The 27,480-nt window shown below is 40.4% G+C and overlaps 1 protein-coding gene across 1 annotated transcript; it reads left to right on the forward strand.

Moving 5' to 3' along the window:
- The first annotated feature begins 4,703 nt into the window (after positions 1-4,703).
- Positions 4,704-20,303, forward strand: LOC143030781 (uncharacterized). The gene is made up of 2 exons (XM_076193997.1): positions 4,704-5,075; positions 18,111-20,303. Exon 2 carries the CDS (start codon positions 18,243-18,245, stop codon positions 19,548-19,550), a length of 1,308 nt encoding a protein of 435 aa, XP_076050112.1. The 5' UTR covers positions 4,704-5,075; positions 18,111-18,242; the 3' UTR covers positions 19,551-20,303.
- Positions 20,304-27,480: the final 7,177 nt, after the last annotated feature.

Raw genomic sequence — 27,480 nt, forward strand, 5'->3', positions numbered from 1 at the left:
AGAGTGGAAAATATTGTGGAGGCGTTAACTAGCTTACACCAGAGGAGTCTAAGAAATGTAAAACGAATTTCAGTGTGTTCTGTGAAAGAACCACAAAGTATATAAGTGACAGATATATCTGAAAACATAACAATATGTTAAGATTAAGCTCAAGACGTGTCATACCATTTGAAGAATTTTGTGATGCAGTCAAGGCCTGTAACATTCAAGATAGTGATATGGATGATTTATATGAAGAGTATGGGACTGTGTAGGCTATTAATTTGATCCACACTCCAGAGATAATATAAAGCCATAGTGAGGAACGTTATCTCAAGCTGATCAGTAAATCTAAAGTCCCATTCACAAATCTGAAGAAGCTGGACACTTGTATATTTTCTCTCTTCCATGCAGAAATCTTCACACGATTTTTTTTTTTTTTTTTTTAATGATGAACTCAGCTTGGAAAAACGAGAGATGCCATCTTCTCAAAAGAGTGCCTAGCCATGGACAAAAGAAAACTCACGGAGATGGCAGTCTGCCATTATGAATGTCTATGTTAAGTAGGCTATTTTATCATGTGAATCTGTAGTAGTTTTAGTTTGGAACAACGGCATGACAAATGAAAATCAACACAAAATATCTAATCTCTTTCTTTTGGTAATTAGCCACAAGGTGCGACACTAGAAGTGTCACATGAGTAATATAGGTGAAGCTCGGACTAAGGCCACAGCTTAGTGGAGCTTATGGTTGTAGCTGGACGTGGAGCCTAACGTCAGCGAGGCGGTAGCAGATGATGACGGCGAGGCTCGATGGGACAGCTAGAAGACTGGACGAGGAGATGTTGTGTGTGCTGGTAGTACTGTTCTGCCCATCTCGGCGAAACGCCGACCTTTTAAGGGAGGCTGGCGGGAACGTGAGGAGTTTTCCAAGTTCCTGATTGGCTGACCGCTGGCTGGCAGGGACACCCTTGCGAACTACGCTTGCCAACTACAGGAACTTGGAAATGATTTCTTTGATCAGTGTGTGACGGGTCGTAGGATGCATCACGTCACTACAAATCTAATTTGGTTAGCTTACAGTATTTTTTTATCAATGGTAAATTTTGATATTCATTTATTCAGTTTTTTATTAAAGAGAATCCCAAAGAATTCTATAGTTACATTAGAGATAAAAAGGTTGTTAGGAATCACATTGGTCCACTATTATCTGCTGACGGTCAACTTGAATATTCAAATGAAGGAATGTGTAATCTCTTAAACAATTATTTTAGCTCGGTATTCGTAAACGAAACACCTCAAAGTGAATTCCAAACTGAAACCTGTGAAAAGTCTGGGGTAAACTTACTACGGTAAATATAACAAAAGAAACAATTAAAAGGTGTATAGACAAACTCAAAGTTAATAAAACACCAGGGCCTGACGGTTGGCATCCAAGAATCTTAAAGGAAATGAAAAATGAGATTGTTGTTCCATTAGAAATTATTTTCAAGAAATCCATCATATCCGGAGATGTCCCAAGAGAATGGAAGCTAGCTAACGTTACTCCCATATTCAAAAAAGGTGACAAAAAGAAACCAAATAACTATAGGCCTATTAGTTTGACTTCGATCGTAGGAAAAATAATGGAAACTATCATCAGAGATGCTATCGAATATCATTTAGAAAGTAACCGTTTGATAAATGATAGCCAACATGGTTTCAGACGGAAACGTTCTTGCGTGACTAACTTACTCGAATTCTACAACACAGTTGTCTCGAATTATGACAAAAGAAACAATATAGATTTAATATATCTAGACTTTGCAAAAGCTTTTGATACCGTCCCACACGAAAGACTACTTACTAAATTAGCTTTGCATGGAATAAGTGGTAGCCTATTAGGTTGGACTAGTAATTGGTTGAAAGGTCGAAAACAGAGAGTTGTTTTAAATGGAAAAACTTCTGGATGGAAAAGTGTTGCAAGTGGAGTTCCTCAGGGTTCCGTTCTTGGGCCACTTCTATTCATAGTATATATAAATGATATAGACCATGGACTAAAATCTACTGTTTCCAAATTTGCTGATGATACAAAACTGTGCGGAGTGGCAAATGATCACTCAAACCAATTAGATATTCAAGAAGATTTAGATCAATTACAGCAATGGTCTGAAAAGTGGCTAATGAAATTTAACACAAGTAAATGCAAGGTAATGCACATAGGTAAAAATAACAGCAAGTACGATTACAAGTTATTTGGAAATTCGTTAACAAAAGTGGATAGTGAAAAAGATCTCGGCGTAATTATCAGTAACGACCTCAAATCATCCAAACAGTGTATTTCAGCCTCTGAGAAAGCAAATAAGATTCTGGGATTGATTGCGCGATCTTTTGATTTCATAAGTCCATCACTCATTAACAAGCTATATAAATCGTTAGTTCGTCCACATTTGGAATATGCTGTTTCCGTATGGTCACCGAATCTCATTAAAGACATTGACAGACTGGAAAAAGTACAACGGCGAGCCACTAAACTGATTCCAAATATCAAAAATAAATCATACGAAAATCGACTTAAGCACATGAATCTGTTTTCCCTAAAAAAGCGTAGACTCAGAGGTGACTTGATACAGGTCTTTAAGATTTTAAAGGGAATTGACAACATCAAAAGTGACCAAATTTTCACATTGAATGAGAATCAGACAAGAAACAATGGTCTCAAACTGTCCGGAAATAGATTCAATTTGGAAGTAGGTAGAAACAACTTTGCCAACCGTGTAGTTAATGAATGGAATAAACTTCCTGCACAGGTAGTGCAATGTAGTTCAGTTCGAAGCTTTAAGAATCATTTAGATAAATACCTAAGATGCTGTAATTATTATAATTTATGTTATATTATTTGTTTTTGTTTTGTTATAATTTGTCTGTCTGATTTTCATTTATTATTAGTTATATGTCAATTTATTATCATTTACTATTTACCTGTTTGTTTGTTATTCAACTTTACCAATGCATTTATTTATGTATTTTAATTGTTATTTACATTGTTATAGTTTTAATTTATTATTAATATGATTTTTTTTTTTTTTTTTTTTTTTTTTTTTTTTTTTTTGCATCCGACCTAGATATGGATCAAAAGGTCTCCTGTCGGCATGCTCCGCCTTTGTAATATATATATATATATGTGTGTGTGTGTGTGTGTGTGTGTGTGTGTGTGTGTGTGTGTGTGTGTGTGTGTGTGTGTGTGTGTGTGTGTGTGTGTGTGTGTGTATTCACCTCGGATCTGCTGCAGCCTTCTGTCGAGACAGCCAGACACCACCCTACGGCAGCGAGCTCAGAGCTCATTATTTGCCGATCTCTGGGTAGGTCTGAGACCACTCACACACCACACACCGGGACAGCAAGGTCACAACTCCTTGACTAACGTCCCGTACCTACTCACTGCTAGGTGAACAGGGGTTACACGTGAAAGGAGACAAACCCAACTTATCTCCGCCCGGCCGCGTGTGTGTATGTGTGTGTGTGTGTGTGTGTATGTATTCACTTGGTCTTTGGATCACGTGTTGGACTCGTGATCGACAGCTATTTCCCTCCTGGAAGAGAGCTCAGAGCTCGTAGGTCCGATCTATGGGTAATGCTATGACCTTGCACACACACACACCCCCAACTCCCCGCCCACGAGAGTTGGAGTAACACCCCTCAGCGCTGCGATACTGATATTATTTCAGCCCCGGGCGAGGGTCGAACCCGGACCTCCGTAGTGGCAGGCCAGAGCTCTAACCACAGCGCCATGAGAGGTGTGTGTGTGTTCACTTGGTCTTTGGTCTTTAGATCACGTGTTGGACTCGTGATCGACAGCTATTTCCCTCCTGGAAGAGAGCTCAGAGCTCGTAGGTCCGATCTATGGGTAATGCTATGACCTTGCACACACACACGCCCTCAACTCCCCGCCCACGAGAGTCAGAGTAACGACCCGAAGCGCAGCGGTACCGAAATAATTTCGGCCCTGGGCAGGATTCGAACCATGAGCTGCGGGCCACTATTGTGGCAGCTCAGTGCTCTACCAACTACGCCACCGAGTGTGTGTGTGTATGTATGTATGTATATATGCATGAGAAATCACATAAACTCGTGATTCTAAATATGCGAAAAAACCACCAAGGAAAAAGAAAAACTGATGACCAAGCGCTTTCGTCTATTCAGACATCCTCAGGGTACATAGAAAAGAAAAAGTACACAAGAATATATACAAAGAGTATGAGGTCAGGGAGGGAACCAGGAAAGGTTGTGAGGCTCTAATGTCAACCTGACGCGAACGGGTCAAGTTGACATTAGAGCTTCACAACCTTTCTTGGTTCCCTCCCTGAACTCATACTCTTTGTATATATTCTTGTGTACTTTTTCTTTTCTATGTACCCTGAGGATGTCTGAATAGACGAAAGCGCTTGGTCATCAGTTTTTCTTTTTCCTTGGTGGTTTTTCCGCATGTATATATATATATATATATATATATATATACATGTATATATATCTATATATATACATATATATATTATGTATATATATATATATATCCACTCAACAAGTTTGATGTAGTTCACAAGTGTCGGCAATATTATTATTATTATTTTTTTTTATCTATTTATTCGTTCATTCATTCATTCATTCATTTATTTGTTTGTTTGTTTTATATTACTAATGACCACTTGTACAGAGAAATATTTTTCTTGGCGGGCTGATATTTCGTCTTCCTCAGTGCGAAAATCCAAATTATGAAATTCACTGCCTAATCTCTCAATTCACTGTGTACTGAAATTGTTACTAGTTCTTTAGAATTCATTCCACATGTGCACTGTATATCGGAATGCTCCAGAAATAGCGTCGTTTTCCATAAGCTAACAAAAAAGTAGTTCTATGTTGTTTTCGTGATTTAAGAGCAAGATTGCTATGGGCACAAACTAATTTTCCCGTTGAAATAATTGTAATTCAATTTAAGTGATTGTTTTAAATGAATAACTAACGGAACAAGCTACTCCCACCAATCCACAATACTCCCTGTTTTATTAGTTGATGGAACCGAAGAAGGAAGGTGCTATGTGTAACCTAACCTAGCTATAGGTAGGGATAGGCAAGCTTCGGCTGATTAGATTATTTTTTTCTCAGTCTAAGATGGTAGATATAATTTTTTTTTTTTTTGTGCCGTTACGAGAGGTAACGGGGCTTTTTTATATGTCCGTGTATCCCCATGTTTACATATCTTTTTGTCGTAAGGCTCGTTTCCCCTCGGAAGAGGTTTCCAAGTTTGTTTTTCGTAATGTTTAATTTAAGTATGCTGCGAGCAGAAGCTTCGTCTGCTTAAGAATACTATCGTTGTAAGTTGTCTGCAAGCTGTGCTGCAAGATAGCATCTCATTATTTGTACAATGTTCACTTTAAGAATTAGACTTAAGAAGGTGTGTAAGAACCTGTTGCGGTGGTGTGATGTCACGTCACGCCTCCAGCCAGTGTGGTTTGAAACGCCTTCAGTTGTATACCCGCTCCCTTCGCGGCCTACTCGTTTTTCATCTACTACTACTTCTACTTCTACTCTTCCTCCCAATTACTGTGTGCTGCCATGGTTTCAACGGCAGCACCTGTTGTGTGAAGATGAGAAAGTCGTGTTTTCTATTGCCAATAAATGTTAGCGACGAGTACTCCGTGGATCCTTAACCCCGCGTTGTTTACGTTACGTAATCCAGAAAAGAGGGCACTCGTTACGCTAACCCCCTATGCGTAGCAGAGTAATCTGTGAAGCCACAATGAAAAACGATGGCCATTGGCGCTCTCTGCCAAGAAAATCGCTTTCGTGAAGAGGTGAATGAAAAGAGCCGCTGCGAAGGAGTTAAAAGTTAGCCATGCAGTATGCCAAGTCCATCTTGAGGATGTGGCCAGACCACGCCCTGCACGCCGTTGCCACGTCTAGATTCCCCTCGTCGTCACCACATGAACTTGATGTGTCGCCTTCCTGGCATAAGTTTGCGTGTGTGTGCTTGGGTTTGTAGCGCAAGTTAAGTGTAGTGTAGCGCAAGCCAAAGTGTAGTGATCGTATCGGCGCGCGAGTGTGATGTGGCAGTCTTAGTGATCGTATCGGCGCGCGAGTGTGATGTGGCAACAACGTATGGTTGCCAAGCCCCAACAGTGTTTACATAACACCTCGTCGCAGTTAAGCATGTGTTTTTCCTTTGAAGGCAAGCTACCTTGCCTAAAATCCTGTCATATGTTAATATAAGCATGCGACTAATGTGCATTTTTAGATTGAACCAAATGTAGGGTTTAATCTGTTGTTGTCTACCTCAATAGTCGTATAGTTAGGAGTGTGGTAACGTACTCCGTGGTTTTCGATTAAGTTCGAGTTTTCCTTGTCTTCTTTATCATATTACTGTCTTGTCTCTCACTGTTTCTCTCGCTTGGCAATATGTCTTCCAACCACAGTATAGATGAAGGACCCGTCTCTGGTAGGGTCAGAGTCCTCACGGCTGAAGGGCAAGAGGCTTTTCAGAGAGCGTCTGATCAGCATGAAGAGAGGGTAAAGGCGAGTAGAGAAGGAGTACAAGCCTTATTGGAAGAACCGAATCATGGTCCTTGGTTGTATGAGGCCCACGCTGTGTACCAGGATACTGTAAAAAGGTACCTGGAATTCTTAATGCGTGAACGTACTTCAGAAAGTCTGGCTCGTGCTGAATCAGTGAAGCACGAAGACAGGGATTTTCAGGCATCTTTTCGTCAGGTAATCAGTAACTATGCTTCCTCTTCCGCAGTTGAAGTCACGGAAGAGGAACACCACACTGAACCGTTTTACAAGATGACCCGAAGTCCAATCAAGTTCCTTTATCCCTCGTCGACCACTCTGAGTTTTGTATGCCCCCTTCAATGAAGGGCAGTTCAAGAAGGTCGGTTAGGTCAGGTCGTTCCAGTAGCACCAGTGTTAGTGTTGCAAGGAAGCAACGAGCCAAGGTGGAGACCGCTCGTATCAGAGTCAAGTTTGCCGAACAAGAGGGTCAGCTTATGAAAGAGCAGGCTGAAATGCAGGCCAAGTTCAAAGTTATGACACAGCAAAAGGAGTTGGAAGAAGCCGAAGCCGAACTTAGGCACTTAGGACCCGACGATGATTGGGAAACATGCAGTGACTGGGACCAATTAAAAGGTACAGTCGCTACCCGCACCCAACTATATGTGGAGCAACAGGGTGGTATAGTCGATGTTTCCGCTAGTCAGAAGGATCTGGTAGGCTTGAATCCTGAAAGCCCTGTTTTCAAGCCCTGTTCTGATTTCAGAGTTAACTCACAGCCTGCTAACAATGTTCCATTCAGTTTTGAACCTCGTATCGAAAAGGTAAAGGTGAGGTCTCTGCAACCTGCGCAGCAACCTGTTGCTAACCATGTTTCTTATGTGTCACCACCTGTAGTAAAACCTCCTCGGAGTGCATCTCCTAGATTGGGGACAACCTCCAATTCTGCCGATTTGAGCAAGTTCTTCTTGCGGAAGGATTTACTTCTTAGCAGGCTGTCTACGTTTGATGATACTGCGGAAGACTATGCTGTTTGGAAAGAGAGTTTCAAGGAAGTCGTGCAAGAGTTAGGCACCTCATGTAAGGAGGAAATAGACCTGTTAGTTAAGTACCTAGGTCCTGAGTCTAAAGAATGGGCCCGTACAACCAGAAACTCAAATGCCAAGAATCCAAACCTGGCGTGCAGTAGAATTTGGGAGCGCTTGGATGACAGGTTTGCTGCCCCTTCGATCATTGAGACTTCAATTAAAAAGAAGCTCGCCAACTTCTCTAGGATTTCACCTAGAGACACCTTAAGGTTATACGACCTGTGTGACATTCTGTATCAGATAGAAGCCTTGAAGGCTAACCCTGTATACAGTACACTGTTTGCATATTATGACGCCTCGTCAGGCATCAATCCCATTGTCGCAAAACTTCCACCCTGTATACAGAAAGCGTGGACTGGCAGAGCCATGAACTACAAGACTGCTCACGGTGTGCCGTACCCACCTTTCTCCTTCTTCATTGAGTTTGTGAAGGAGATGGCAAGGGTCGAGAATGATCCATGTTTCTCTTATCAAAGCCTTGGAGCCGATGGTTTTGTGAAACCAGAGAAGCCACCTCCCTCTAAGTTTCCTCAAGTACGTGTGAAGAAGACTGACACCATGTTGTCCAGTGGCAGTAAGTCGACCATGGGCGCTGACAGGTCTGTTGGCGCCGCTAGTCCTACCGAGCAAAGAAAGGCAGAAAAGGGAGATTTTTGCGTCTACCATGATGCCTACGTACACCATTTGGATTTCTGCAGGGCTTTTCGCACCATGTCAGTTAGCGAGAGGAAGGTTTTCTTAAACGATAAAGGAGTGTGCAACAGATGTTGCAAAGGTAACCATCCTCCTTCCAGCTGCAAAGAGAGAACTTTCTGCAAACTCTGTAAGGCCCATACTCATGTGACTGCCTTACATCACGATGAACCCAGGTCGAAGAGGAGTTCGACTCAAGCGGTTACACAGCATGGAAGGGAGGTTGCTCAAGATAAAACACCTCGCTCCCCTGTAGTCAATCAAGTGCCGCTTCCAAATGTTCTTACCCCCATAGTAAAGACTCAGGGAGGGGAGGATGCTGCGGTCAATTCCAAATGTACCTTGATATGCAGTAACCCCACCTCCATGAGTAAGTCCTGTGCCAAGACCTTCTTGGTAAAGGTCTATCCTGAAAGTAAGCCAGAGCTCGGAGTGTGGTGTTATGCCATCCTAGACGATCAGTGCAATTGCTCTTTAGCAAGGTCTGAGTTTTTCGATTTGTTTGACAAGCTGAGCAAACGGGTTTCATATCGTCTAGCTACCTGTGCAGGTGTAACGGGCGCTTCTGGGCGCACCACCAAAAATTACACCATCGTGTCTTGGCATAACTCACAAGAGGTACATATCCCTCAGTTAGTGGAATGCGACAGCATTCCCAATGTAAGAGAAGAGATACCCACCCCCGCCATAGCTCGTGGTTATCCCCATCTGTCCGATCTGGCCGAATGTATTCCACCTCTGGTTCCTGAAGCTGAGATTCTACTCATCATTGGTCGAGATGTGCCTTCAGCTCATTACATTTTTGACCAGAGAATTGGACCTGTCAATGCCCCTCTAGCCCAACAGACCATGATGCCTACGTACACCATTTGGATTTCTGCAGGGCTTTTCGCACCATGTCAGTGAGCGAGAGGAAGGTTTTCTTAAACGATAAAGGAGTGTGCAACAGATGTTGCAAAGGTAACCATCCTCCTTCCAGCTGCAAAGAGAGAACTTTCTGCAAACTCTGTAAGGCCCATACTCATGTGACTGCCTTACATCACGATGAACCCAGGTCGAAGAGGAGTTCGACTCAAGCGGTTACACAGCATGGAAGGGAGGTTGCTCAAGATAAAACACCTCGCTCCCCTGTAGTCAATCAAGTGCCGCTTCCAAATGTTCTTACCCCCATAGTAAAGACTCAGGGAGGGGAGGATGCTGCGGTCAATTCCAAATGTACCTTGATATGCAGTAACCCCACCTCCATGAGTAAGTCCTGTGCCAAGACCTTCTTGGTAAAGGTCTATCCTGAAAGTAAGCCAGAGCTCGGAGTGTGGTGTTATGCCATCCTAGACGATCAGTGCAATTGCTCTTTAGCAAGGTCTGAGTTTTTCGATTTGTTTGACAAGCTGAGCAAACGGGTTTCATATCGTCTAGCTACCTGTGCAGGTGTAACGGGCGCTTCTGGGCGCACCACCAAAAATTACACCATCGTGTCTTGGCATAACTCACAAGAGGTACATATCCCTCAGTTAGTGGAATGCGACAGCATTCCCAATGTAAGAGAAGAGATACCCACCCCCGCCATAGCTCGTGGTTATCCCCATCTGTCCGATCTGGCCGAATGTATTCCACCTCTGGTTCCTGAAGCTGAGATTCTACTCATCATTGGTCGAGATGTGCCTTCAGCTCATTACATTTTTGACCAGAGAATTGGACCTGTCAATGCCCCTCTAGCCCAACAGACCAGTCTGGGTTGGGCAATCATTGGGGAAGTGTGTCTCCATGGCACTTGTAGGCCTCCTGTCATTAGCAGTTTCAAAACATCCTTTGTACATGATAGACGTCCCTCTATAGTCGCACCATGTGGTAACCAGATTCATGTTTCTGAACTAAAGGATGATTTGTTCAAGGTAACCAAAGATGATGACAAGGCCGCCCTGTCGATTGAAGACAGGAAGTTCTTGGATGTTATGAACTCAGAGTTCCGCAAGGATCAAAGTGGTCATTGGGTCGCGCCACTGCCTTTCCGTCCCAATGTTGTAGCCACCAGTAATAATAGAGACTTTGTGTGGCACCGCACACTGTCTCTCCATCGTAGCCTCAGCACAAAGCCGGAAAAACGTCAGCATATGATGGCCTTCATGCAAAAGATGTTAGATCGTGGGCATGCTGAGGTTGCACCACCATTGAAGTCTGATCAGAAGTGCTGGTATCTTCCATTGTTTGGGGTGTACCACCCTAAGAAACCTGACAAGATCAGGGTTGTGTTCGACTCTTCTGCCAAATCCAGAGAGTTCTCCCTAAATGATATGCTGATGTCAGGTCCTGATATGACAAACAGTATTCTCGGGATTCTTCTACGTTTCCGTCAGGAAGCTGTAGCAGTGGCAGCTGATGTAGAACAGATGTTCTACAATTTCAAAGTGAAGACTGAGCAAAGAGATTATCTCAGATTCTTCTGGTACAAGAATAATGACCCTGATGAAAGGTTGATTGAGTATAGAATGACTGTTCACGTTTTTGGGAACACGCCATCTCCCGCCATTGCCACCTATGGCTTGCGTAAGTCTGTAGAAGATGCCTCTCCTGAAGTTCGCTATTTCATAGAGAACAATTTCTACGTGGATGATGGGTTAGCATCTCTGCCAGATGCGGAGACTGCTTACAAGTTAATCCAAGACTCTAAGTCAGCACTTCAAGAAGGAGGACGCCTGCGCTTGCACAAGATCACTTCCAACAGTAAGGAAGTGCTGGAAAAGTTTGCCACCAGTGAGCTGGCTGATAACCTTCAGGAGCTGAACCTAACTTCTGACTCTATGCCTATGCAGTCTAGCCTGGGCCTCTTATGGGACATCCAAAGAGACGTTTTCGTCTATAAGTTCATGGATTCAGACAAGCCTTCGACAAAAAGAGGGATACTGTCTGTTGTAAATAGTCTGTTTGACCCCATGGGATTCTTAGCTCCAGTAATAATAGTGGGAAAACTACTCCTAAGAGAGATAACCAATCTAAAGTGTGGTTGGGATGAACCCATACCAGCTAAGATCCATACCAAATGGTCCAGATGGCTAACGTCCTTAAGGGACCTCAAGGATATAAGCATCAATCGTCAGTTTGCTAGTATTTCTTTGTCTCAAGCTCACAGGATAGAGCTTCATACCTTTTCAGATGCTTCCAGAGTAGCAGTAGGAGCTGTATCATATCTTAAGGTTTTCAGTGATACCAAAGGCTACCAGGTGTGTTTTGTGAGGGGACAAGCTAAAGTAGCTCCCAACCATGGTCATACTATTCCCAGGTTAGAGTTGTGTGCTGCAGTGATGGCAGTTAATCTCAGCAATTCCATCTCGGATTGCTTGGACAAACCCTTAGACGCAAGGCATTTCTATTCTGACAGCATGATTGTCTTGGGCTATATTCATAATGAAAGGCGTAGATTTCATGTCTACGTGAGTAACAGAGTAGACCACATTAGGTCGTCCACCGAACCTAACCAATGGCATTATGTACCTACAGATTGTAATCCAGCAGACCTGGCTACCCGTGGTCTCGAAATAACCGACCTAAATCAGAGTGATTGGTTGTCAGGTCCCTCAAGCTTATTTGAGGATGTTGTATCCACCAGTGGAAGTTTTCCTCTTGTAAGCCCTGAGACAGATAAAGAAGTAAAGGTATCAGACTACACAATTGAGTCTGAACCCCTTGTTAGTGCAAACAAAAGCAATGTAGAGCCTGCAATTGCGTCATTAGCTCAGAGGTTCTCTAATTTCTCCTGTTGGAGGAGACTTGTAAGAGCGGTAGCTCTCCTTAAGCATATAGCCCGTTCTTTCAAACAAGGTAACAAGTGTTGTTCAGGTTGGCATATATGCAACAAACATAAGTCACCCGATCAACTAGAAGATGCAGCTGATTTCATTGTTCAGACATACCAAAAGGATTATTTCTCGTCTGCCATGACTAAATTGCAAGGTGAAGTTTGTTTACCTCCTTCCAGTCCCATTGCATCTCTGTCTCCTTATTTAGACCAGAAGGGCCTACTTCGTGTAGGAGGCAGGTTGAGTCAAGGCAGTGATGTACTTGGTATGCTTGCAAGGCCTATTATTATTCCAAAGGAATCCCATTTAGGCTTGTTGTTGATCCGTCACTACCATGAGACAGTGCACCACCAAGGGAGAGTGATTACAGAAGGAGCCGTCCGTACAGGTGGTTTCTGGATTTTGGGAGGGAAACGTACCATTTCTAAGGTCATTTCCAAATGCGTCACCTGTAAAAGGGTAAGAGGTAAGGTGTGTGTTCAGAAGATGGGAGACTTACCCGTCGATAGACTTACTCCCAATCCGCCATTTTCCTATGTAGGAGTTGACCTTTTTGGCCCCTGGCATATAAAAACTCGGCGCACTAGAAGTTCCTTCCTCGAAAGTAAAAGATGGGGCGTTCTGTTCACCTGTCTTGTTTCCAGAGCTATCCACATAGAGACTGTAGAAGAATTGAGTACTTCTTCCTTCATTAATGCCTTAAAGAGATTCATTTGTATTCGTGGCCCAGTTAAGATGATGCGTTCTGACAGAGGCACGAACTTTGTAGGTGCTGTCAAAGCACTGAACTTGCTTGCCATTACCGATGAAGGTGGTGATGTCAATAGTTTCTTGTCAAGTCAAGGTTGCACTTGGTTGTTTAACCCTCCTCATGCTTCTCACATGGGTGGAGCATGGGAGCGTATGGTGGGGATAGTCCGCAACATCATGAATGTGATACTGACTAACCATCACCCCAAGGCATTAACACATGAGGTGTTAGTAACCTTCTTTGCAGAAGTATGTAAGATCGTGAATTCCAGACCTTTAGTTCCTGTTTCCTCGGACCCTAGTAGTCCTTTCATTTTGTCTCCGTCCATCCTTCTCACTCAGAAAACTGATATTCCTGTAACTCTTCCTGAAGAGATAGATATTAAGGCAGTATACAAATCTCAATGGAAGCATGTCCATCACCTTGCTGAGGAATTCTGGAAGAGATGGAAGAAAGAGTATCTTTCCTCTTTACAACCCAGAAGAAAGTGGGTCAATTCCTCTCCAAATGTAAAGGTGGATGATGTAGTGTTGGTAAAAAATCAAGAGTGTCCCCAAGGACAGTGGCCCTTGGGTATTGTAAACAAAGTATTCCCTGGCAAGGATGATTTAGTCAGGAAGGTCCAAGTAAGAGTTGTGGTAAACAACAAAGCCCATGAATATGTAAGACCCATTTCTGAGCTTGTGTTGCTAGGTCAATAGTTTTGGTAATTTTTCCCCCTAGAAAATTAGGAAGGGAGTGTGCCGTTACGAGAGGTAACGGGGCTTTTTTATATGTCCGTGTATCCCCATGTTTACATATCTTTTTGTCGTAAGGCTCGTTTCCCCTCGGAAGAGGTTTCCAAGTTTGTTTTTCGTAATGTTTAATTTAAGTATGCTGCGAGCAGAAGCTTCGTCTGCTTAAGAATACTATCGTTGTAAGTTGTCTGCAAGCTGTGCTGCAAGATAGCATCTCATTATTTGTACAATGTTCACTTTAAGAATTAGACTTAGGAAGGTGTGTAAGAACCTGTTGCGGTGGTGTGATGTTACGTCACGCCTCCAGCCAGTGTGGTTTGAAACGCCTTCAGGTATACCCGCTCCCTTCGCGGCCTACTCGTTTTTCATCTCCTACTACTTCTACTTCTACTCTTCCTCCCAATTACTGTGTGCTGCCATGGTTTCAACGGCAGCACCTGTTGTGTGAAGATGAGAAAGTCGTGTTTTCTATTGCCAATAAATGTTAGCGACGAGTACTCCGTGGATCCTTAACCCCGCGTTGTTTACGTTACGTAATCCAGAAAAGAGGGCACTCGTTACGCTAACCCCCTATGCGTAGCAGAGTAATCTGTGAAGCCACATTTTTTTTTTTTTTTTTCTTTGTGGTGTTCTATTTCTGCCAAAATTCACTCGTTCACCTGTCAATATTTCTTATTTCCAGTTATCTGTGCTATTGCATCCTCCATTATGCACATGCGCACACACACACACACACACACATCGTTCTACCAACTGCTCGGTGGCGCAGTTGGTAGAACGATGAACTACTAGCATGGTGGTGCGCGTAGTGCTTGGTTCGAATCCTGCCCAGGGCCGAAATTAATTTCGGTACAGCTGCGCTTCGGGTCGTTACTCTGACTCTCGTGGGCGGGGAGTTGGGGGTGTGTGTGTGTGAAAGGTCATAGCATTACCCATAGATTGGACCTACGAGCTCTGAGCTCTCTTCCAGGAGGGAAATAGCTGTCGATCACGAGTCGAACACGTGATCCAAAAGACCAAGTGAAATACACACAGCAATTACAAAACTGGCACCAACATTCTCAAAACTGTCATATGAAGAGAGACTAGCAAAACTTGAGCTACAGACACTAGTACAAAGAACAGAGAGAGGAGCTTTGATAGCTCTTTACAGAATCATGAAAGGCATAGAAATTATTGATAGAGAGGATCTAATAAAATGGGATGATAGATATACAAGAGGACACAGAAAGAAAATCAAGAAAGACAGCTATAGAAGAGATCTGAAAAAGAACAGCTTTCCTCACAGAGTACCGTAATAGACAGTTGGAACAAGTTGGATGAGAAAGTAGTGTGTGCAAAAACAATACATAAATTCAAAAATAGTCTAGATAAAATGAGATATGAAGACGGGATACCACGAGCATAGCTCCCCTTCCCGTAAAATACAACTAGGTAAATACACACAAAAGACCTGAAAAATGGAAAATATATACTTGTTATAGAAATGAATATGTACAAGTGTGCAGAGAGGAAAAGAGAAAATATGAAAAAGATGTCATAGAAAAATGTAAAGATCAACCAAAATTATTTTACAAAAATTATTTTACAACAAACTGAAAAACAAACAAGATTTGGAGAAATTAAGACAAGGAGGAGTTGAATACACAGAGGAAATAGAAATGGCGGAAATTATGAACAAGCATTTTAAATCAATGTTTACAAGGGAGAACATACAACCTGAAGAGATCGAATGGAAAGAGAAAGTACCCCCTATGAAAGAAATAGAAGTAACAAAGAATGAAATAATGAAACACTTGAGTAATCTTGATGTCAGAAAATCGCATGGACCAGATGAAATAGCAAACTGGATTTTGAAAGAATGCAGGAATGAACTGTGCAGACAAAATACATAGCATAATAAACAGTTACTTGAAGGAAGGAAAAGTTCCAAAAGATTGGGAAAAAGCAAATATAGTACCTATATATAAAGGGGGGGAAATAAAGAAGACCCTACCAACTATAGACCAGTCTCTCTAACAAGTACAATAGCAAAAATTTGTGAAAGAATTGTCAAAAGTAGATGGGTAAAATATTTAGAAAAAAACGTGCTAAATCCAAGGCAATTTGGATTCAGACAAGGACGATCATGCGTCACCAATTTAATATGTTTCTATTCAAGGCTAATAGATATAATACAAGAAAGAGATGGATGGGCTGATTGTGCATTTCTAGACCTATAAAAATCTTTTGACAAAATACTACATAAGAAGTTGCTTTAGAAATTAGAAACCGAAGGAGGAATACAGGGCAAAACTGCTTGAATGGATGGAAGACTTTTTGCAAGAAAGAAAAATGAGAGTAGTGATAAGAGACCAGCACTCAAAATGGGATGAAGTAATAAATGGTGTTCCACAAGGAACAGTTTTGGCCCCAATAATGTTTGCTATACATGTTAATGATATGGATGAAGAAATTGAAAGTTTTATGAGTTTCTTTGCAGGTGATGCAAAACTATTCAAAAAAGTGAACACGGAAGAAGATTGAGAGTCACTACAGAGTGATCTCAATAAAGTCTAGGAATTGAGTAGGAAGTGGGAGATGGAGTTCAATACTAAAAAGTGTAGTATAATGTAATTTGGAAAAAGCAAAAACAGAATAACAGGATCATATAAATTGGGAGAAGAAAGAATAAAAAAAGTAGAAAATGAGAAGGACCTGGAAGTCATTGTTATTAATAATATGTCACCTGAGAAACAAATGAATAAGATTTTTGGAGAAACTTACAATTTAATAAGAACAATCAAAGCGGCATTTACATACCTGGATGAAGAAATGGTGAAGAAAATACCAATCACTCTGATAAGACCAAGATTGGAATATGCAGCAACGATGTGGTCACCAAGTACAAAAAAAAAAGTATAACAAAAAATTGAAAGAATACAAAGAGCAATTACCAAATTGGCACCAACACTCAAAACTATCATATGAAGAGAGACTAGCAAAACTTGAGCTACAGACACTAGAGCAAAGAAGAGAGAGGAGATTTGATAGCTATTTACAGAATCATGAAAGGCATAGAAACTATTGATAGAGAGGATCTAATAAAATGGGATGATAGAAATACAAGAGGACATGGAAAGAAAACCAAGAAAGACAGCTATAGAAGAGATCTGAAAAAGGACAGCTCTCCTCACAGAGTAATAGACAGCTGGAACAAGTTAGATGAGAAAGTAGTGTGTACAAAAACAATACATGAATTTAAAGGTAGTCTAGATAAAATGAGATATGAAGACGGGACACCACGAACATAGCTCCCCTTCCCGTAAAATACAACTAGGTAAATACACACACACATATATATATGTATATATATATGCTGCAGTGACTTACCAACTAGGCTATCAAGAGAGATTAAAATTGAGCACAATTTTTCTTATAGATTTGTATGCTCGAGTTACACATACATGATTTTTTTTTTTTCAACCCATCTCCACTATGATAGTACAATTGGAAGTATACAAACACAGGAAAGTATTTGTACAACAATGAATGGGTCCCAGTGATTATAGATACATTTTAACAACCACAATGCACTTTAATTCTAAGCCATCAAGGCCAACATGCAGAAATTGAAATGTGGTACTGCTAAGGATTTGAACCCCAGCATCCTCATAACAAGCATATATATTTGTTTCTTTATGTAATGTTCCATTCCTGTGCTAATTATTTTCATATTTTCACTTTATGTTGATTTACAGGGCACAAATATTCACGCAAATTAGTTATAACACATTTGAAGTGGCTGTTTTCACAGAATAACCATAACTCAACAAGCTACTTCAACTGAGCGCCTTGTATAGTATTAGATTGATAGGAGGAATGAATCACACCAGTCATAGGTGCAGTGTGGGACAGGTTAGGATAGATTTTCTAGAAGTAATTTACTTCTTACAGAAGGATGTCAAAATATATTAACATTTTATATATTTATAGGATTCTGGTGGTATATTTGGAATGTTATTTGTATTTCTGCCAACCTTGATGTTATGGGAGGAAGGGGGGTCAAACATATAATGGAAAACAAGTCATTTGCTGTAGAAATACATATCAGATTACCATGAAACTCTCAAACGGTGATTTACGACGTCATTGATTAGTATGTGTAGGGGTACTCTGCAAAACAATTAACAAATATTTTTTATTTCCAACTGTGTTATTATATCCTACATTATGTACCAATCTCTTTTTCTCATGTTTTGCACCTCTTTCCAGCATTCATTCGGTCATGCACTTTACTTGATTATTTCCTGATTAGTTTTTACTGTTGCAGTCCCAGGTGTTATTTTTTCTTTTCTTTTCTGCACAAACTCATAATTTTTTGTATTTGCTCAACCTTCTATTTCTTTCTTCTTCCATTAAGATTCTTATTTAATACGAGTTGTTTGTTATCTCCCACTACTGCATTCTGGTTAATGCACCACTGTATTTGTATACACTCATGTTACAACTATTACATGCTCACAAAAAGTTAGATGTCAAACTTATTATATATTTTCTTTCAGGTTGATGGGTAAATATCAATATTTCCATGGAAAAGGGTATTGGAAGATTCCATATATTCTTAGTATAACAAAGAGAATTGTGTGTGGCATCTGCGGCACTCATATCTTACAAGCCATCTTAAATATCACGCAATGACCTACATTGGAGAGAAATCTTTCCAAAGTGACCTGTGTGATGTAGCTTTCTCAGGAGAGATTGTTCTGGAACAACATGCAAGGCCTCACAGTGGAGAGAAGTCTTTCAAGTGTGACCTGTGTGATAAAATTTTCTCACATAAGTGTGATCTCAAACGACATATGGTGACCCACACTGGAAATAAGCCTTTCCAATGTGACCTATGTGATGCAGATTTCTCACAAAAGGGTTCTCTCAAACGACACATTGTGACCCACACTACAGAGAAGCAGCCTTTCCAATGTGACCTGTGTGATACAACTTTCTCACAAAAGAGTTCTCTCAAACGACATATAGTGACCCATACAGGAGAGAAATCTTTTAAGTGTGACCTGTGCGATGCAGCTCTCTCAACAAAGAATGCTTTCAAATATCACATGATGACCCACACTGAAGAGAAGCCTTTCAAGTGTGACCTGTGTGATGCAGCTTTCCCACAAAAGTGTGCTCTCAATCAACACATGATGACCCACACTGGAGAGAAGCCTTTCCAATGTGACCTGTGTGATGCAGCAGCTTTCTCACGAAAGAGTACTCTCAAACAACACATGGTGACCCACACTTCAGAGAAACCTTTCAAATGTAGCCTGTGTGATGCAACTTTCTCAGGAAAGAGTAATCTCAAATATCACATGACAACACACACTGGAGAGAAGCCTTTCAAGTGTGATCTGTGTGATGCAGCTTTCTCAGGAAAAAGTGTTCTCAAACAACATGTGATGACCCACACTGGAGAGAAGCCTTTCAAGTGTGATCTGTGCAATGCAGCTTTCTCAGGAAAGAGTGCTATCAAATACCATGTGATGACCCACACCGGAGAGAAGCCTTTCCAATGTGACCTGTGTGATGCAGCTTTCTCACAAAAGATTCATCTAAAAAATCACATGCTCACCCACACTGGAGAGAAGCCTTTCAAGTGCGACCTGTGTGATGCAGCTTTCTCACAAAAGATTTATCTCAAACATCGTATGATGACCCACACTGGAGAGAAGCCTTTACAGTGTGACCTGTGTGAGGCAGCTTTCTCACAAAAGAGTAATCTCAAACAACACCTTGTGACCCACACTGGAGAGAAGCCTTTCAAGTGTGACCTGTGTGATGCAGCAGCTTTCTCACAAAAGAGTAATCTTAATTATCACATGATGACCCACACTGGAGAGAAGCCCTTCAAATGTGACCTGTGTGATGCAGCTTTCTCAGGAAAGAGTAATCTCAAACAACACATGGTAACCCACACTGGAGAGAAGGAAGCATTTCAAGTGTGACCTGTGTGGTGCAACATTCTCACAAAATAGTACTCTCAAACGACATGTGGTGACTCACACTGGAGAGAAGTCTTTCAAATGTGACTTGTGTGATGCAGTTTTCTCACAAAAGAGTAATCTGAAATGACACGTGTTGACCCACATTTGAGAGAAGCCCTTCAAGTGTTACCTGTGCAATGCAGCTTTCTTGGAAAATAATTATAATAATTTTATTGTTATAATTAACAATAATAATTTTATTATTATTAATAATAATAACAGTAATAGTAATTATGCCAGACATCACGTGGTGATCCATACAGGAAAGAAGCCCTTTTTGCTTACTCATGAAGTACTCATATCAAATTTCACTTAGTGCCTCATACACCGTTACAAAAGATTGATCTCGTGTATTGCGTAATGACCCACACTGTTTAGAGGCTTCTCCAGTGTGACCTGATTAATTAAACTTTTCTATATGATGATATGTTCAGCTATTACGCATTGATCCACTGTTATAGCAGTTGTGAAATTATTAAGTTATCTTGGATTGGCTTATTGTGTAATTGAATTTTTGCTTGTTCATAATCAAAGAGTCTTGAGTCTTCTGTAAAGTACACAAATGTTCTTGTAATTACCAAAAACTGTTGAGAATATTAGAGAGTGGCATGTCGGATACGGTCCTGTTTACCTTAGCATTTTGCAAAGTTGTCTGGAATATGCACCATTGTTACTTGCAATTTGTGTTACTGTAAATATAACTAAGATAATCTACTCAGCAGTGTTTATTGGATCCCTGGAGATAGAGCATCCACAGTTTAATGAAGTTTTATCAGATTGTATATGATGACTTGCTCATTATTGTTGGATGGGTTGGTTTTGTTGTTTTTTGTGCCAAGAAGTATTTGTTTGTGGTGTCTAACAATATTTTTGATAGTACTTTTTCTTCTTAATTACCTACTGAAAGAAAATTTCATGGACATATCATTTGTGAAATATATCATGATGCCCCCATAATTTCTAATGCATTTGTTCCCTCTGTATAAACTGCAGTTGTTAAATGATTTTTATGCTTATCACATACAAGTATCTTTGAGTCTTTGTTAGGGCAATATATATTAAAGCTTACTTGATGGTGAGCTTTTCCATGAAAAACAGTTTACTGTGATTATCATTATATATTTATCATAATCATTATTATTCTTTATTTTCTTATTCACTTATTGTTATTATTGTTATTGTTGTTGTTGTTATTACCCAGAAGGGGAAAAAAGCCATTGGCATATGTATGTATATATTAATTTTTTTATTTACTAATATCTTTTATTTTTTCTTTCTAAAGCTCATATGTTTGCTTCTAGTGATGGAAGGTCTATAAGACCACCATTGTTGTTGTTGTTGTTGTCGTTCCCTAGACGAGATGCAGGGGTGACCCACCATCCAGGAGGTGCCAAGATAAGAAGGAAGAAGGAAGAAAGAGGGTGGAGTGGAGTGTGATAGGGATGGAATAGGTGGGAGTGGGTTTTATGCCTTTTTTTTTTTTTTTTTTTTTTTTTTTGGCTACCTCCCTTGTAAGGGGAAAAACGCCTTTGGTATATGTATGTATGTATGCTAAGATGAAAGGAAATATACCTAAACCTTCTCTTATGCTATCATATCCCATCCTGTAGAAACCTTGGGAAAGAGTTCACATAGATACACTGGAGCTACCTTGGTCTAAAAATGGATGTAAATATGTATTTGTTACTATTGATTATCTTTCAAGATTGTATTTTACAACCCATTCCAAATAAGAGAGCTGAAACAAGTGCTTCAGTAATCTGTGATCAGATAATCTGTAATTTCACTACTAAGATCTTAGTTTCAGACAATGGTACTGAATTTAATAACAAGATCTTGTAAGAATTATGTAGGTTATTCAAGATCAAGCAAACATTCTAGTAAATCATCCTCAGAACAATGGAGATGTAGAGAGGTTAAATAAGAAAATTATTACATGCCTTGGTATAGTTGGATTCCTTGTGTTAAATGTACCCTAAACAACCAAATTAATACAGCTACAGGAGAAATATTTTATTATTTTTGGGGAAGACAATATTCTCCATGTGTATAATATGGAGGATTACATCTCAAATAGGATACATACATTTGAATCTATACATCAAAGAGTTAAGGAATACATGAAAAAGTATACACAAGAGATGAAGAAGCAACAACACAAAATAGGACAAAATAGAAATACAAATAGATTTGGTCATAGCCAAATTACCAACAATCCATAATAAACTTTCACCAAGGTTCTCAGGTCCACATAGAATAATTGACTTTGCAGGTGGAAATAAATACAAGATTTTACACTTAAAAACTAGGGAGGAATCAATTAGACATGTAGATGATTTAAAAAGGACTAGGATAGAATTTGATGATGATGATAAATGTGACATTGAGGATTGTAAAACACAATGTATTAGTTTTCATGTAGAACCCTTAAGTCCAGAGGAGTATCAGGAATATGTTTATAGCATCATTTGTGAATTATGTATTAATCCAAATAATTTTTACAGATAAGATTAATTTTGCTGATGTATATGGTGCATGTCTGAGATGGGAGACCTGAACTACTTGGGACCTTTTGTGTGTTAGATGTGCAACCTGAAGCCTTTGTCAATCATGAAGAATTGGAGCCTTGCCAATATATAAGAACAATGCCAATAAGTATTGAAAGATTTTTCTTGTGGTATTCTGTGAAGCATTGAGAATTTTTATGTAGCTTCACTAGCATGTGTCTTAGGCAAAAAGTTGAAGTCAGTTGAATATGCTATCTCAGTTTCTGACAAGTGTGAAACAATTGTGATATTGTGCATGGATACACCCCACTGTTGCTAACAATTTTAATACTGTGCATATAGTCATTGTAACATACCTCACAGATACACAACCCACCATTTTTGAAAATGTGAATGCATCCTCCATTATGATCTAAAAAGAAAAAAAAAATAATCTAATGTCTTATTTTAATTGTTACTGCTTTTAATCAGATTTCACATTCAGAAGGAGGAAGACACAAAATACTATTTCACACTTTTTCCTAATTTTGTATAGCTTTATTCCTGCTGTGTACTGTTTCCTGGATTGATCAGGACTCACTAGAATTCCCAAGTCTCCCTCACACTCAGTTTTCTCTAAAAAGTGTTATCTAAGCTATATCTGTTTTCAGGATTGTATGGCCCTATGTTTAACACACTGCACTTTGAGATGTTGAAGTCCATTTGCCATTTCACCTGTAGAATCTCAGCGTAGTCTCCTGACCTAATTTCCCCATAAGCTTTGCTTCTTGCTCTCCCTTTTCAACTACCAATTTTGTAAAAAAAAAAAAAAAAAAAAAATGTATATATGTATGTCTAATTGTATTTAATATTGTTGAATAAACCTATAAAAAAAACTATAAATTAGGCATCTTATTTTAATGTCATCTGTAAACTTACTAACATCACTATTAATTGCATTGTCCAAGTCATTAATGTAAATAATGAACAATAAGGGATCCAAAACTGAGCCCTGGGGAACCACTAGAAACACTCCCCCATTTGGATTTTACACCATTTATGGTGACCCGCTGTTTTCTGTCACTAATCCAAGTTCTAATCCATTCTAACACTTTTTCTCTTATGCTATGGGCTTTAATTTTATTTAGTAGTCTCTGGTGGGGCACTTTGTAGAACACTTTGCTACAGTCAAGGTAAATAACATTGTAACTATCATTGTGACATCTGTAACCATTCTGTTGCTGTCTTTCTTCCGTCCTTTAATTTCGTTTAGTACTACTCTCACTTTCTTCTTTCTCCAATATCTTTCATTACAGCTATTTATTACTTACCCTTTTATTTGGTAGACCCTGTGCCTCCGATTATTCGACTTAGTTAATTTCTGATTGAGTTCACTTAGTAACTGTATTTTGCACTGTCAGGCTTCTGATTCTCAATTCACCGTTTTTCTGTATATGGGTAAGTAAAAGGAGCTTAATTTTTCTTTCTTTTCTTCCCGAATATTACTACACTTGGTTCTCTAAGTTGCACCAAGGGACTCCCCTTGAGAACACTTAATTTAGGTCTTATGTCAGTTCTGAAATGACGTCATGATGTCTTTAGTCCAATGATCTTTAACTTTATATCGTGAAGCAATTCAATTTTCTCCTCCACCCTTTCTCCAATCAGATCCACCATTACAACTTTGCAATACAATACTTACTCAAACAATCTTGAATTCACTGCACACTGACTTAGTTTACATATTGTTACATCAGCAGAAACATGAACATTATACAGCAATGAAATTGGGTCCCCGGCAACTATTTGTAAACATGCAGAGAGTGAGCTTGTGCAACTTCTAGCCTACAAACTGCTGTTTACCAAGCACTCAACTCATAAAAATGAAATCCTCACCAACTACCCCTCCATCTACCTCACTTGTCTACCTTTATCTATGAGCCTCACCTATGAGTCTCTTACAGGGCTTGGCAGCAGCTACCACTTGGTCATTGCGGCCAACCATTTTCTATTACTCTCTTACAGGACTTGGCATCCACAGCAATATTCTGGAATTACAAATTTGATAAAAATATTTCATACAAGGAGCTATTAAAACTATTTCTGCATAAACTGGCAAAAAAAAGATTGAAAGAAATCCCCTTCAATGGATGTTGTCATGAACCTAATAGTAAACCAAAATATTTGCTATACATAAAAAAGAAATAAGTAATCTCTACAAAATGTCTGCAACACTAAATATATACTGACCCTTAAAAGATCCAATAAAAAAGCATGTTTAAAACACCTACAAATTGGATCCAATAAATTGATTTGCAAAACTCAGTAATACCATGGTCTTAAAATGTCATAATTTCCAATAAAGAGCAGAGGATTACGTGATTGGGAATTGTGTGTAAATGTCAGAAGTGTAAACTCGCTCGCCAGCGTCAGCGAAGAGGCCAGCATTAGGTTGCGGGCCGGTTGGACAGAGAGACGTCCCCATTCCTCTCCGTCGACCAGCCTGCGATTAGATGAGGGCTCTGATTAAGAGTTGGGTTAGGCCTCTGCTAAGCCAGCGAGTAAGTGTGCATGTACCTCTTTTCTTCCAAGCACTACTCTGAAAACAGAGAATTACGTGACTTGGGAAATGTGTGTATTTGTCTTGGTGAAAACCCGCCTGCCGACGTCAACGAAGAGGTCGGCCTGTGCCAGACCGGCAGCAGCAAAGGAGATATATCTCACCACCACCGGCCGGCGAAGATTCCTGGGCGTTTGTCGAGGGAGCTGTAGTGGAGAGACGTCCGACCTCTAGGAGCGCTAAGTTGATTCTCTCACCGTCTAAGTTTGTAAACATAGCTAGGGTATCGATATTGGCGCTTATGTAACGAAATGTAAACACTAAACCATTCCGCTTCGTGACCAAGATTGTTTGCGTAACCATTATTGCTTGAAACAGTATAACAGTATGATTGGAGAAGGGTGGAGGAAAAAAAGTCACGCCCTAAAGGGAGCCACTTATTTGTAACGGTCAAAATTATTGGATGAATTAAGTAGTGACGTCGGAGCAGAGTTGGCTTGACGAGTGGATTGGGGATCCCAGTGGGAGTCCTCTAGTGTACCTAATACTAAAAAGTGTAGAAGTAGTGAAGAAAATCAAGAAAACGTTTCCAAATTTTTAAACATCCTACGAGCAGCATATATTAAGTAGAACTTGACTAAGAAGGATGAACTTAGGCATGGGGCCTACCAATGAGTGACTAACTTACATTAAGACAATGATGAAAAGAAATTGAAGGGAAGAAAGAATACAAAATGATTTAAAGGAACGGTTAACAGAATTAAACCAATAATTACGGAGAGAAGGGAACTGTAAGTGATGGGGTCGACATCCAAGATTTGGACAGTGTTTACTGACACTCGGTGGCACACTGCCCGTGAGAACGCAAAGCAATGCGGTTGGACCTTTAGGAGACGAAGATCCAACAGGAACGCCCGGTTTTCCTTTGGTTGTGTAATTCATGGTTTCTACGAAGGGATTTTGGCAGTAATGTCACCCCCCCTGCCAACTGGTTTCTGGTGAGATATTTCTCTGGTGTCACCTTATTCATTATATTCGGTGTAGTCTTATATGTTGCCATAGGTTGTTTACTTGGTTTGACCTGAGTTAATGTAAAGAGTGGAACTTAAGTCGAGTCTAGGAGTAAGTCGAGTTCCAGTTGGGAAGCAAGCCCACAACAATAAAGTGGAACGTATAGATAATTTAGGTAGATAAAAGTACGTTCCGAGGAAAGCTCTATTTGAGGCTGAATGTAAGTAAGGATGGAGGTAAGATAGAAGTCTGCACGAAAATTAAATAAACCATATTTACAAATAAAAATAAAGCTTTACTGTTTAGCATTTACGATCATACACTCAAAGTACACAGGGACATTTAACATAAATACATACAAGAAAAATAACAAAGGGGCACAACAATACTAAATATACAAAAGTAATGGTATATAAGTCCAAGATTGATTAATACTATACCTGCGAACAGAACAGCAAGGCACCAATATACAGCGAGAAGTAAGTGAGGCCTGGGGTTGTGTGAGTGGGAGTCCGTGTGCGGGGGCGGACAGCCGGTTTCACCTTATATACCCGAGGAAGGCGGGGCCAATAGTTTCATGGCAAGGTTCGAACTTGAACGTTGGGAATACGTATGATGGCTACGAGTCCTGTTCGAGGCCGTGAGTAGTAGGCGGGCGATTTGAAAGTGATTTGATTCACGGTTGGCTATAACAATGTCTATAGGGTGCCCAGTTGTCCACGCCGTCATTATGACGGTACTCCCGACGTATCTATGAGGAATTTCCCTGTCTGTCATCAGGGACGTTTCAGTTAGCAGTGGGTCCTTTGTCTCATCTTTCTTATAAAACTTGTTCGATATGGGCGACTCTGCAGACATTTCCTCTCCATCGACATCACTTTTGTAGTCATTACGATTCTGAAGCCTATCCACCACGTTAGATGGCAAGTAAAGGAGTAAAATGCAAAATATAGACTGCCATTATGTGTCCCGAAATCCCTGGACAGTGGAAGGGGGACGGGATAGTTGAGGGGCATGAGAATTCTCATACACTGGGAAATTGGTGAAGGGTGGTAGCTGTAGATGGGAGCCAAAGTCCAGGAAACTTGAGATCCCGGACGGGACCACGCACGTAGTTTCCTTCAAGCCGAGCGTGCAATTTCAAAGGAGCAGAGAAATGCTTCTCAAAGGGAGGGGAGCAAACTCGTGTAATTTACACTCCTAGGGCTAATTAAACACAACCTACTACACTGATTTTATTATGATTTAGGATGTATCCACAGTCAGTAACATGCAATTGATATTCATCTTTAATAAATGTACCATGAAAATTGTTTCACAGTGATTGACTTATCAACTAACTGGGTAAGATACAACATACGTATTTGGTTCGAGACTTCCTACCTGGCTAGCCCTACGCGCTCTAAGACCTAGCTAAAACAATAAGATGCCTCTAATTATTCCTTCGTTCTCTCCTGTGATAGTGCTACACTGACTGGTGATGTCTTCAAATGAGTGGATGCCCTCAGTTGAACAGGATGCTCTCGATATTCGTTGAGCCATGCATGCGTCACATAGGGGCGGCGGGAACCAAGCCTGCCCTTAGTCGACAGCACCGAACGCGTGTGGGGGAGGGGAATCGAACCCAACGATTTCATTTCCATGATTTCGTCAATCTTTCCTTGCTTCGTCACATTCTATAAGTCAATTTTCCTGAATACGTAAGTTCAACGCATTGACTCACTGGAATAGGGTTGAGTGTGATCCCCGACTGAACTTGTAGATTCTGATATCGGGGGCCGTCACGAAGCACGTTTTCTTCTTTCTGTAAGTTCCGGGACACACGAAACACGAG

Source organism: Oratosquilla oratoria, chromosome 12 (assembly GCF_046742065.1).
Source record: "Oratosquilla oratoria isolate Oo_2021 chromosome 12, ASM4674206v1, whole genome shotgun sequence".
Classification (NCBI taxonomy): Eukaryota; Metazoa; Arthropoda; class Malacostraca; order Stomatopoda; family Squillidae; genus Oratosquilla; species Oratosquilla oratoria.